The sequence below is a fragment of the Sturnus vulgaris genome, chromosome 18 (assembly GCF_052056855.1).
Source record: "Sturnus vulgaris isolate bStuVul1 chromosome 18, bStuVul1.hap1, whole genome shotgun sequence".
In the NCBI taxonomy this organism is placed as follows: domain Eukaryota; kingdom Metazoa; phylum Chordata; class Aves; order Passeriformes; family Sturnidae; genus Sturnus; species Sturnus vulgaris.
In genome coordinates this window covers 6029929-6042542 of record NC_142260.1, presented here as the reverse complement: position 1 = coordinate 6042542, position 12614 = coordinate 6029929, and the positions used below count along the sequence as shown (strand labels likewise).

Below are 12614 nucleotides of genomic sequence, written 5' to 3'. Positions count from 1 at the left end.
TTTGGTGTCACACAACAGTAATTTCTCCTACAGCACAATCTAATTTCTTAGCATGAAGAGCACAAGATTTACTGAGCCCTTGGTGTTCTCACAGTTGTACTTTGAAACACAATCTGAAGGGGATCCAGCTGTAGACGAAGAGTAGAAACCCTGCTACAAAAGTATAAAATTAATAATACAAACAAAAAAATCCAGCACAACTCAAAAAAAAAAAAAAGAACAACACACATCTTTCATTATTTTTATTAAAGCTGCAGAGTCTTACTACACACAACAAATATTTTATTGATATAATCTAAGTTAATAAAATAGTTGAACAACTCTTTAGATTTATATTTGTATAGAAATGATCTGGGGAACATCTTGTCTTGAGACAGCAGTGCCCAAAAACAACTATTCAGCAGGGTTTTTTAAAAGAAGAGTTTGGGACTAGAAGATGCACTGTTCATTCTCAAAGGAAAAAGAAAAAATCCATGCAAAAATAACTCCCACCCAAAGTGTAAGGCCATGTGGAATGACCACGTGAGGGATGGCTCCTTCCTTCCAGTATTCCTCGTCACACTTCCGTGGGAGCTTGTCATCTAGACTCAGTAATGAAAACAAGACAGAAAGAAAACTGAATTGCACAATCCTAGTCTGCAGGTGACAACGTCATAACATCTCTTTACAGAAGTCCCTACTGTGCTCCAGCTGGGAGGATGGGTTATGGTGCTGTGTCTGTCTGTCCCCAGCTGCCGGCTGATGTCAGTTCCTGTCCGTACTGTGAACACAAGTCAGTCTAGCTACTATTGCTTTGCTCTCCCCCCTTCACCTGGGTGTAGTTTACATTCTACAACATAGCACTGCCTGCCAAGGGCCCACTGCGTGGTGTTTCCCCCCTGTTTCAAAGCCCCACAGCCCAAGGGATGATGTCCTGGGTGCCGCTGGGCCCGGGAGGCGTCTGTCACAGAGCGCCAGGCACGGCCGCGCTAGATCATGCCGTTGATCTTAGTCCACTCGTAGATGTCCTGCTCGCACACGATGTCCGAGTTGATGAGGAGGTACCTGTCCCCCACGCAGAAGTGCTTCTGGCAGGCAGCACACTTGAAGCACTCAAGGTGATAGACCTTGTCCTTCACACGCATGGTCATCTCGTAGGCACGGATCCGCTTCTCGCAGGAGGCACACAGCCCGTCCTGGCCAAAGAGCCTGCAAGCACACACAGACGTGAGTGAGCACAGCTCCTGTGCTGCCAGCTGGGAAAAAACACATCAGAATGGCAGCACAGCACAGAGTGAGCACAGATCCTGTGCTGACCAGCTGGGAAAAAACACATCAGAATGGCAGCACAGCACAGAGTGAGCACAGCTCCTGTGCTGACCAGCTGGGCAAAACTAAACCAAAACAAGAGCACAACACCCCTGATCCATCAGGAACAGTGCTGACTTAGAGAGAGGTCACGTGGAAAGCTGCCCAGCAGAACTGGAAACTTTGCAACGCCAAAAATTGAAATAGAAAATCCAAGGTCCACACCTTGGATAAAATCACAGCATGGGTTGGGTTGGATGGAAATTTAAAGCCCATCCTGTGCCAACCCCTGCCATGGGCAGGGACACCTTCCACTATCCCAGGTTGCTCCAAGCCCCATCCAACCTGGCCCTGGACACTTCCAGGGATGGGGCAGCCACAGCTTCTCTGTGCCAGGGCCTCAGCACTATCACAGGGAAAAACTTCTTCCTTAATATCCAATCTAAATCTGCTCATATCTATCAATATAATTGGCTTCCCTGATCAATGACCTTGTCCTGAATTGAAGGAGCAAAGGTTGCCCAGAGCACTCCATAAAGTTGTGCCATATTAACACTTCCACTTCTGTGATGGACAGAAATTATTTTTTGTTAATATTTTTTGCCTTTCTTAAGGTGTTGCTCTGTAATTTATAGAAAGGAGTTGGGATAAGCCATGGTCTAAGTCTCTCTTGCCTTTTGTCTGTGCCTGCATACTGGAAATTCTTTCAAACATTACTATATCCATGAAGTTGCTCCTGATGGGTTTCAGAAGGACACGTTCTAAGACCTCCTAGATACCTGTGAGACAGTTTTATGCTGTGGACTGTTCTTTAATCCACATGGAGGAACCCTGCTGAGGTCCTCATAATACTGTCTATGAAAAAGAGCCTCTAATGAATGCCCTGCAGAGTTTATTAAGTCAAATCAGTAATAAAGAAGCATGAATATATTGATATTTTGTCCTTAAAAGGGACGAACACTACAGGTGATGTATTCATTGAGTTTGAGTTCTGAACTTCCATACTAATTCTGGAAGGAGTTTTTCCACCTCCTACCCATCTCCTGCATGTACTGTGCCTGATTTAAATCATCTTCTGAACTGGAAAAAGGATGTCTGGTAAATTAAGAGACCTTTAAGGAGAAAGAACATCATTCCTTTTGTCTACCAGGAGATGTCAGTGTTTACCTCTGCCCGGTGAAAGCAACGCTAAGGTTACACAAAGGTTGCCAAATTTTTCATTAATGAGGGAAGATATTATCTGTTGCATTATTAAATAAATAAAAACGTTGGATTTAACTGCAAGAAAATGCATTAATTGTATTGCTATGCTTCCTGTTGCTTCCATTTTAAGATGAAAAGTATTTGGGAAGTGTAATTAACACCGGATCACTGCTGGATTTACAAGTGGTCCCATTAGCAGAACTCAGTCCTTAATTTCTGCTCAGCAAAATTCCCATCAGCAAAACCCAGGGACAGCATAATTAGGAAGTCCACTGAGATTTTGGTTTCATTTTTATTGGCAGGTAAATTAGCCTTCAGTAAAAAAGCTGGAAAAATACCAAATATCATTATTCTGTACCACAAACCTCCTGACACATTAGGGATCCATTAGAAGAAATGGAACAAACTAGCACAGCAAAGATAATACATTTTAATTGAGAATGTAAAGATCCTTTGTTTTCAATGTTTGTGAAATATCTTAGTCTCCAATTAATCCTTTACTTACAAATATTGGCAAAACAGGCAGGCAGAGAGTTATTGATGAAAACACCCAGAACAAGTGTATTTGTAGGCTCTGATTCTTGAAAATGTGCAACATCTTGCTTATTCAGCACCAGGCTCAAGAATGCCAGAAACCCAAATGATCTTTCATCTTTTACCTGGGTTTAAACACCTTTAAACTCCAAGGCAATACTGGGAGAAGTAGAAAACGCTTTAAAACCATTCAGGGGAATCAGTTCATTGCCAGCTCGGTGGGAGATTGCTGGAATTCAGCCCCTTTCCCCAATTTTTGCTTGGCAGAATGCCACACTGACCCTCCACCTGGAGCTGTGGGGTTAGGTCTGTGCAGAATGACAGATGCCAACAAGTCTGAGCCCTAGGAGTTCTTTTCGTATTCTTCACATTATCAAATAATTCTGATTTGTCCACAACGTGTCCACTGCTTTCATTTCCATTAAAAACGCTTTCCCCCCCCCCAAACTTTTAAAGATTCAGCTATAAACAACTCCAAGTTGTTTATCTAACCAACACAGATAATCTCTACTTTTATCTATAACTTACTGAAGAATCCCAGCAATACTAAAAGCGTCTGCATATGAGTCCCAAAAATACAAGGACAGGCTGAGGGAACTGGGGCTGTGCACTCTGGAGAAGGCTCTGGGGAGACCTTAGAGCCCCTTCCAGTGCTTAAAGGGGTTCCAGGAGAGTTGGAGATGGACTTTGGACAAGGGATGGAGGAATGGGACAAGGGCGAATGGCTTTAAAGTGACAGAGGGTGTGTTTAGTTGGGATATTGGGAAGGAATTCTTGCCTGAGGTGAGGCCCTGCACAGGTTGCCCAGAGAAGCTGTGGAAGGCCAGGCTGGAGGGGAATTGAAGCAACCTGTCCTAGTGGAAGGTGGCAGAGGGGCTGAAACAAGAGGAGCTCTAAGATCCCTTTCCAGCCCAAACGATTCAGAGATTCCACGACAGGAGCCCACACTGCGAACCCGAGCTTGCTGTTCCCCCCATTGCCAGGCTTCGAGAGGCATCCCAAATGAATTCCTTATTCCCAGCTGTACTCGGTGAAGGACGGGCAGGAGGGAGGGAGGCTGTGAGGGGTGGGATGCCTACCTGAGATAGTCCCTCCTGCAGAGCTTCCTGCCCAGTTTGTAGTAGAGGCGCCTGCCCACCTCTCCGAGCCGGCAGCCGCACAGGTCGCAGCTCAGGCAGTCTTCGTGCCAGTACTGGTCGATGGCCTTCAGGAAATAGCGGTCCCCAATGTTCTGCTGGCACCCCCCACATGTCAGCAGCGATGGGGGGATCTGCAGCACCTCATCCACCGGCTCCCTGCGGGAACGAGACAAGCGCTGCATCCAGGGAATCCCACCCCGAGAGCATCCACGCGAGGAGGAGGAAAAGCGAAATAAAACCACGAGCTCGGACAGGTTAGGGCAGGGAGGGTGTGCTCCTTTGTGCTCATTGTCACCAGGACTAAGAAAAGCATCCAAGGGGTTTTGCACTTTCTGTTGGGAAATGGAAATTCGGAGACTAAGTTTGACGGTGTAATTTCTCAGAACAGCACAAAATAAACACAACAGCTGGTTCTGTTGCCAAAATGGTTTAAGTCTTGCTGCTGGTTTTAATAAAGCCAGTGTTTTACCTCATGTTGCTGCAGGACTTCTTTTTTCCCTTAGCCAAGGACATGAATCCCCTGGGATGGGTCTATACCAACATACCTCAATTATCTGGGATTTACACATCCATGAGTGAAAGGAGGCACAAATCTTTATTGTGATATTAGCACTGACTCTTTATTTTGTTCCCTTTTCTAAAAAGCTTGGCGATCTAGGATAATTCTGGTAAAAGAAGCGAGAATTTTCTTCAAAGCTACTTCCTTGAGGACTCCTGTGTCTTTTCGGGTAATTTCACAACTTGAGAAAAAAAACAACAACAAAAAAAAAACCAGCAAAAAAACCTTAAAAGAACGGTGCCTGAACTCAGTTTCGTAATGTTTTGGGCTTCACCCAAATACCAGAGAAGTCAATCAAAAAATCTACTGGATCCATCCCTTAGCACTTGCTTAATTTCAAACCTGTGGCTAGTAGAGTGGACCCCAAATTTTTTCATATTATTGGATTAGTGCTCCAGCACAGAGTCCCCGAGCAATTTGCTTCTGTCATTGTTCTGTCCTCCCCTGGGCTGGTGGGGGCAGAGGAGACCTACACTGATGAAGAAGCTCTGCTCCCAGTTTCCAGCAGGCAACAGGAAAAAAAATTGTATTACTCCTGCTTATTTACTGGATCAGCAGTTTTCTGGGCAAAAATTACTTTCTTCAGCAGGGAGGAACGACCTCTGGTCCAGAACTCCTGGGCTGAGAAAGTGATTCTGCAGTTTTTATTTGGGCAAGCCGAGCCCTGAGATATTATCTGGTTCTATTCTGCTCTGTTTTCTGCCTTCTAAGTTTAAACTGCTGTGCCCTGCAAGCTGTGTCGTAACACCCCTCTCCTGCCAGCTCTCCATCCTGTGAGTTTTCATTAAGATCATGAGGAACTCATGATTAGGCCCTACTTTTTTCCAAAGTTATCCTTTTGGGGCACATACTCCCTTTCCTAACACGTGGGCTCTGTGCTGACAACTTCTGAGAGCTTGCCAGTAGAAAGAAGCACACATCATTATCCTTAATTATCTGTTATTTGAAACTTCGGAGTGTACCCCAAAATATTTCATCTGAGGGGTGTTTGGGAATCCCAAGCCAGGTTTCTCTGAGAGTCCTAAGCTCCGGAACAGCCCAACGGATGTTTATGCAGAACAGCATTCCTGGTTTACGCATTAGGCTTTTGATGTCCATGGATTTCTAAGCCAGCACTTAAGCCACCAGAACACAAGGCAGGTAAATAAATAAAGATTTAAAAAAACTTTGTAGATGAAAGCTGGGTATCATTAGTAGCTGGGATTAGCGTTTCTTAAAACACAGCATAACAGAAATTGTAACATGTAAAACATCGTGGAATGAAGTGATTTAATCCCCAAAAGCAGTGGTTCCCGTGTGCTCACTCCGGGCTCTAAGCGATGGCATTTTTAGTATCTCACAGGAAACAAACCACGAATGACTCAATTTACTGAGAGCGATGTTTTACGCGTTATCTGAAAACGGAGATTTTATAATTTATTTCTTTTTTTCTGTCTCTTATCGCGATCCCATACAAGCCTAAGCGCAGTCAATTAGCACGTTCAAGCTGAAGTGACTCTGGGTCTGTGCTGAGTTGCCATCCCTGGGTGTGCAGCAGGGACGGGACAGCGGGAGCGCAGCCCGGGGGAAAGCCTGGATCTGGACACGGCAGCCAGTCCCTTCCCTGAGTGGGAAATCCAGGGAGGGAAATTCTCATCTCCTACATCCCGTCCATCAAGTCTGTCTACATGCTCTTGGCAGAACACCCAGCCCCCACCAAAGCTTTCTACGAGCTCTTGGAAGTTGCATTATGAAAACGTGGAAGTTGGGCACCCGCAGCTAACAGCCCTGACCTTTCACTGCAGCGAGCTGGGCACATCGGGGACGGGGCAGAGAGGATCCCTCGGGATGGAAAAACGGAAAGCTTGGGAAGCGGGATGCTCCCTCTCCCGCCGAGCATCCCCACCACCCCGCGGTGGGATGAGCGAGCGGGAGATGCCCTGCCCGGGGGAAATTGCGCCTCTCTGCTCCCGGCTGCTCCTTCCCACAACTTGGGGGGCTCTCCCGAAGCTGCCCAACGCCGTCAGCCCCGCGGTGTCCGGAGCGGAGGAAGGGGGTCGGGGCGGCGGGGGATGCCGCGGAAACTCCGGGGCTGCCGCGAACCCCCCGGGGCTGCCGGGCACACAAAGCCGGCGGCGGCTCCGTCGGGGAGGACGGGGCTGGCACCGGGAGGCTCCCGGCGACGATGGCGAGCGGGGGGACCGGGCAGAAAAAGCGCGCACTTACTCGGAAGGATCGAGGCTTTTCCTCTCGATGGCCGATGACATTGGCAGGGCCGGTTCCTTTGTGGCGTGCCGGTGGTGGGCTCTGCCCCCGCCGCCCCCGCAGAGGCCGTCTGCTCGCGGAGCCTTGTCGCCAGCCGCGCTGCCCCGCCGCCCCGCGATGACATTCACAGGATTTCCTCCTGCAGCACCGAGACAGAGACACACGCACACAGGGGCTGGGGCTGCGCTCCGGCCCCGCACGGCTCCCCCCCACCACCCTCCCCCGGCCCCGCACGGCCCCCCCGGCGCTGACCTCCCATCCCCGCCGCGCTCCCCCCGCGCCCCGGCCGGCGGGGCCGCTCCCGCGGCGGGCGGGGGGCGGCGGCTGCGGCCGCCACCGCGGCTCCGCGCCCGGCGCTCAGCGGCTCCGGCTCCGCTCGGGCAGCTCCGCACACGCTCCGCGCCCCGGCGGCAGCGCTGCGAGCGGCGGCGGCCGCATCCCCGCGATTATTATTACTCCGTGGCTCAGCCCCGGCTCTCTGGTTTCATTTCCTTTTTCCTGATCACGATTCAAATACAATAGAAGGAAATCACACTTAAAGAGACAGCTGCCCGTTTCTTAACTGCACTCCTGGGGATTCGGCAATACAAACAGCAGCATCACGACTCGCTGGGTTCCTTAAAGAGACAGAGCGGGGCTCCCCAGAGCCAGGGCTGGGGGCTGCCGAGGCGTTCTCACATTATTATTATTATTATTATTATTATTATTCCCTTACTAACGCTGTCTCTGTGCGCAGGCAGGTGGGCGACCTGAGAATGATCCCAAGGGCTGGAAAAAAAAAACCAAAAAACAAGCGCCTGGTTCCGGATTGTGCCGCCTGCTCAGCTGCACACAGCAGCGGCACTCACCATCCCTCTGCTCGCCCTCTCCCTCTCTGACACCAACATGCACATGCCCACACGCACACATGGGTTTGTACGGCACTCGGAGAGCTGCAGGTAAAGATCCCGAGCATTATTTGTCCACCGGGAGTTCGAACTGGTCAGCTCAGTTGTGTCTCATTTATAGCCCCGAGTGAACATTTGCTTCCAGAAACCCCCCGGGTTCTTGGCAAGCTGTGTAACAAATTTACACCTTGGCACCGTGTGATGCTAATGAGCTGTAAAAGCCGGCGAGTACCGAGTATCGATCTGTAATTAATCCAAGAGGGCCAAAGATGGGGAAAGTCTTCCCCGAATATGTCTATTTTCCCTCCCACCTTTCCTCCTCTCCATCAGCGCAGTACATCCCGGAAAGGACTGATTTACAGCGCCGGAGTGAAAACTATTGCAGCAATCCCAGCCTTTGCCAGCTCTGTGGCATCAGACGCTGGCCCTTGCTGGAGGCAGAGTCCTGGATGAGATGAACTGCTTGCCCTGTTAATTCATTTAAAAACAGCAAAGAAATATCTGCAGTAAAGCCCCAGAGAGTAGTAGTAGCAATATTTCGCTTCTATATTAATTCCCAGAAGAGAAATGTATTTGATGTCTATTTTTATGACTACATTCTCCTTTTTTTCCAGCTTTTTGGCAGCTGGGGATATAATATCTGCAATACATTAATGAGCCCGATCCAAAGATTAGTAATGTCAGCAGAAGGACTGTTATTCCTTTCAAGGGGCTTTGAACCAAGCTCTTGAAATACTTTAGAGCTATCACTGGTCATTAGGATACATCTTTCTTATTCTTTAAACACATTATCTCCAATGTATTTTAAGCTATTACAGCAGGACAGTCACTCTCATTTCTGTTGAAGGAAAAGGCTCTTTTGTTAGGTTTTCACAGACAGGACTGAATTATATGATGACTATTTAATTTCTGGCGTGTTTACCCTGTGATCAGCAAAGTAAAATAAATGTAAATCTTGCCAGAAGACTGAATAACTAAACTATTGCAAGACTCCTAAAAAAACAAAAAACAAAAATAAATCTGCCAGGAACATCACTTGGTTAAAAAAAGAATCATAAATTGAATTAAAGGTGGCTCAAAAACATGCAGAAGGACATCAAACGTGTTTAAAAAAACCCAAGACATTTCTGTGAGCTTGATTTCCACAATGTCTCAAGGTTTAATAAAATATAAACTCTTAAAATATAAAAGGCAAAATTTCCCTGATGGTTGGGGTACTCATATTCTGATGATCTCCTGATGGAATAATGTGAGCAACTCTATAATGCCAGTAAATGTTCTGATCTCAGAAGTTGTGCACACACTGCAGACGCACTGGCCTGCTGCCTCCCTCTATTTATTTTCCCAAAATTCACAGGAAATTAATATATTTAAGACCTCTGTGCCTTTGTGTATCTAAAAGAGTTCAAAAGTTTTGGTGAGGGACAAAAGTATCAACATTGGCACATAAGGAATTACTTATTTCCTTAGAAAAACAACATCAAAATGAGGAATTACGATACCCAGTGGCCAGAGATTATTGAAAAAAAAAATTAAGATTTTTCAATTCCTTGCTTTGCTCAGACCACCTTAGGTCTGGCTGATAATGAGGTATTTCTCTTATTCATAGTTGAGCATGTGCACTGATGGACAGACCAGGAACATTCCCTGCATTGCCAGATCAATCCCTTCACCTGCAGAAAAGCTTTTCTGCATAAAAACAATGGAACAATGTGCAATGTAGAAGCTGAAGAGGATAATTTGTATGTGTTTCATTTTTTCAGTCAGATGCAGAACAAACTTTCCTAGATGAAGTCAGATATTTAAGCACAGAACTCGTGATAGTGCTGGGATCACTCCATAGGCCTGCAAGCACCATCTGTCTCCTTATCTAAAGTAATTGTAATTAAAACTGTGAGGTTATTTCTTGATTTCTCTGAGTCCTGTGAAGGAGAGATGCCAGGCAAAGTTGCGAGCAGAGAAAAGTGGAAAAAAAAGCTGGATTTGCAGCAAAAAGCTCAGCAAGAAGGTCCTCAGAATGCTGACCAAGAGCTGCATCTTCGAATACCTCTGAGGAACAAAGCCATAGACCTTTCTGGGACAATTCCATTTTCATTTATTGGGTTGACATGTAATAAACTCTTGCTCTGGACAGTGAAATTTGGCCTTTGCAGCCGAGGACTTTCTGTCCCACTAGAACAGATGACCAGTAATCAAGAAGGACTTCTTTTTTCTTCACCTTGAGCAAGTCCCTTAATACCTCTTTGCCTCAATTTTCCCATCTGCAAATGTTTACTTTCCTCAGCAGAATTGGCTGTTGATTTACTTTTGCCTCCCGCTGAATAACGTTCCCAAAGACAAAGCATTATTCACTGCTGGAATTGGTGGTGCCGACATTTCCTGCCCAGGCACAAAAAGACCAGCACTATTTTTAGTGAGGGCTTTTCTTTCCATTGTTTCTTTCTCTGTGGAGCTGGATTTTCCAGTGCTCTGTAGTGTGGCTTTTTGTGTGTGCGTGTGTTCATTGATTGAAAATCCTAAGGGATGAGTTTTGGTTTCAATTAACTTTTATTAATAAAGATCACGCTATAGACTAATTATTGGAGCATGGCTGAGGTCAAATCTGCTGTTAGAGACCACATTTAGCATTTGGGGCTTGGAATAATGTGCCATGAATAAGTCAGCTGGACCTTTTTAGATGTTTCTCAGTAAGAATTTAATGTAAAGCTGCATCATTTCTATGAGTGGTGAAACCTAAAGAAACAGCTCAATGTATCTGTTTCCCAATAAACATCCTCTCTTGCACTCAGGGAGTATTTTCAGCTTGGTTTTGGAAGGCCAAAATATCATCATCACCACGCAGCCTCAGGTTGTTCCTACCTTTATTCCCTTGGTATATCCCAGCTTTATCCCCTCTATAGCTTATGGATACTATTGAGCTATTTCAGGTCACTCTCGTTTAGAGAAGTCTGTGTTCAGTAAGATTAACTTTGCTGCCCTCAATAGCCAGTAATGCTGGTTGCCTAAAAATGCAGTTTATGAAGATTGAAGTCTCTGCATAGATGGAAGAATTAAACCTCAGTGGCAGTGGCCTAGATTTTCTTTCTGTGGGAGAGAAAAGTCAGGACCGTGACTAAAGGTGAACAATTAACTCAAAAGGTGGCATAAAGGAATCAGAATTTCTGTAATTTGGGCTGTCTTCTGCTGCTGAACCACCATTTGGTGGTAGAATCACTACTCCACTCCAAGCCACCTATTTGCAAGAATCCTCCTCTTTCCCCCCACACACTGGACTGAAGCCTTGACCCGCCAGCCCCTGGGACGAGGCTCTGAAGTAATGGAAATTTTGGGTTGGTTTGGGCTTTTTGAACCCAAATTTGACACCACAGAACAAGAACCTTGGTCTCTCTTAAAGAACACAGAATATTTGAGGAGGAATTTGGAGGCTGGATCTGGGGGGATCTCTAAGGTCCCTTCCAAGTCAAACCATTCTGTGATTCCATATTCCATATAAACCAGCTGCTGCCAAGGAGAGGGACTGTGCCACTGGAGAACCAATGCCGTATCAACAGTTACTCATACCACCACAGTGTCATATTAATGGCATGAAGGGCACCACATAATTAAAAAAAAAAATAGTATTTATTCTCTTTTCATGAACCTGGAAATTTTGTTTCAGAAAGTTCTGGTCTGATCTGGGTGCTCTCCACAAGTGCTGTTTCGATTTTGTTGTGGTTTGGTTTTTTTTCATATAAAAAAAATCCTCATCATTCTCCTAGTTAGCACATTTTCTAACCTCCCTGAGGACAGAGGTGGATAGAGAGGATAAGGAGCTGTCACTGAGTGGTGGCCACATGCACTGACTTGAACACACTTTGGAGGCTTTTGGTGAAGTGTGACTCAGAGAACTTACTTATTGTCCTTCTGACCAAGGACACACTTCTCTTTTTGGGGCTTAACCCTTCCTTTGAACTGGAAGAAAACAAACCAGAACAATAAAAACCACACTCAGGGTGAAGTTTGCCCTGAGACTGTGAGGTCCAGACGTTAGATAAGGATCCTGGTGCATAAAGAGGTCTGGGCAGTTACAAAGTTTTGTTTTGTTTTGCTTTATTTTCTCCCACAAGCAGCAAAGATGAGAGAAAAGAAAAAAAACACCCAGCCCAGCAACTGTGGTTATAGCCCAGAGAAATCTTCAACTACAGATCACATCAGGGATGATGAAAAGTTAGTTACAGGCAGTCAGATGAAGGGATATTTCACTGCAAAAATGTGAAAGGTTCCCCCTCCCCATTTCCTCCCTCTTCTTTTATTGATTTCTCTTGCTGCCTTGCACGCAAGCCAGATCCAATTACTCTGTCATGGTTTTCATAAGGCTACTGCTCTACAGTACAGTCCTTTCAAGTCATTCCCTCTTTTTCCATGGTAAATACTCTCTCCTATGCTGGTGCATGGGAATGACCCCAGTAGGGCACTGGGGAGAGTTTTGACTTTGGCATTAAACATCTCGTCCCAACCCATTCATGTCAGGGGAGAGACACATCTGAACCAAAACGGGCTTTGAGCTGGACCCACAAATGCTTCCAGTCTAGAAAATAAATGGTGACTTGGGAATGCAATTCCTTCAGGGAAAATTTCAGAGGCAGCCATAGACAACCAGCAACTGTAGCTCAGCTCTCCTGTGTATATATACAGACACAGATATGTGTATATATATATATTTATATATTTATGTTGTTGGATTTTTTTTACACGTTTCTATGTAGTATGTATATAATTATG

General features: G+C 46.0%; 1 protein-coding gene across 6 annotated transcripts; it reads right to left on the bottom strand.

The window, feature by feature from the left end:
• Positions 1 to 227: 227 nt before the first annotated feature.
• LMO2 (LIM domain only 2) lies at positions 228 to 7823 on the bottom strand. Of its 6 annotated transcripts, none has more exons than XM_088175258.1 (4): positions 7682 to 7823; positions 6928 to 7105; positions 4104 to 4319; positions 228 to 1188 (listed from the first exon to the last, which is right to left on the bottom strand). In XM_088175258.1, exons 2-4 carry the CDS (start codon positions 6966 to 6968, stop codon positions 969 to 971), a joined length of 477 nt encoding a protein of 158 aa, XP_088031384.1. In that variant the 5' UTR covers positions 6969 to 7105; positions 7682 to 7823; the 3' UTR covers positions 228 to 968. The 6 variants fall into 6 exon arrangements, with proteins under 6 accessions (XP_088031384.1, XP_088031381.1, XP_088031385.1 ...); XM_088175255.1 differs by having other exon boundaries at positions 7530 to 7748; XM_088175259.1 differs by having other exon boundaries at positions 7686 to 7741.
• Between the last annotated feature and the right edge of the window lie 4791 nt (positions 7824 to 12614).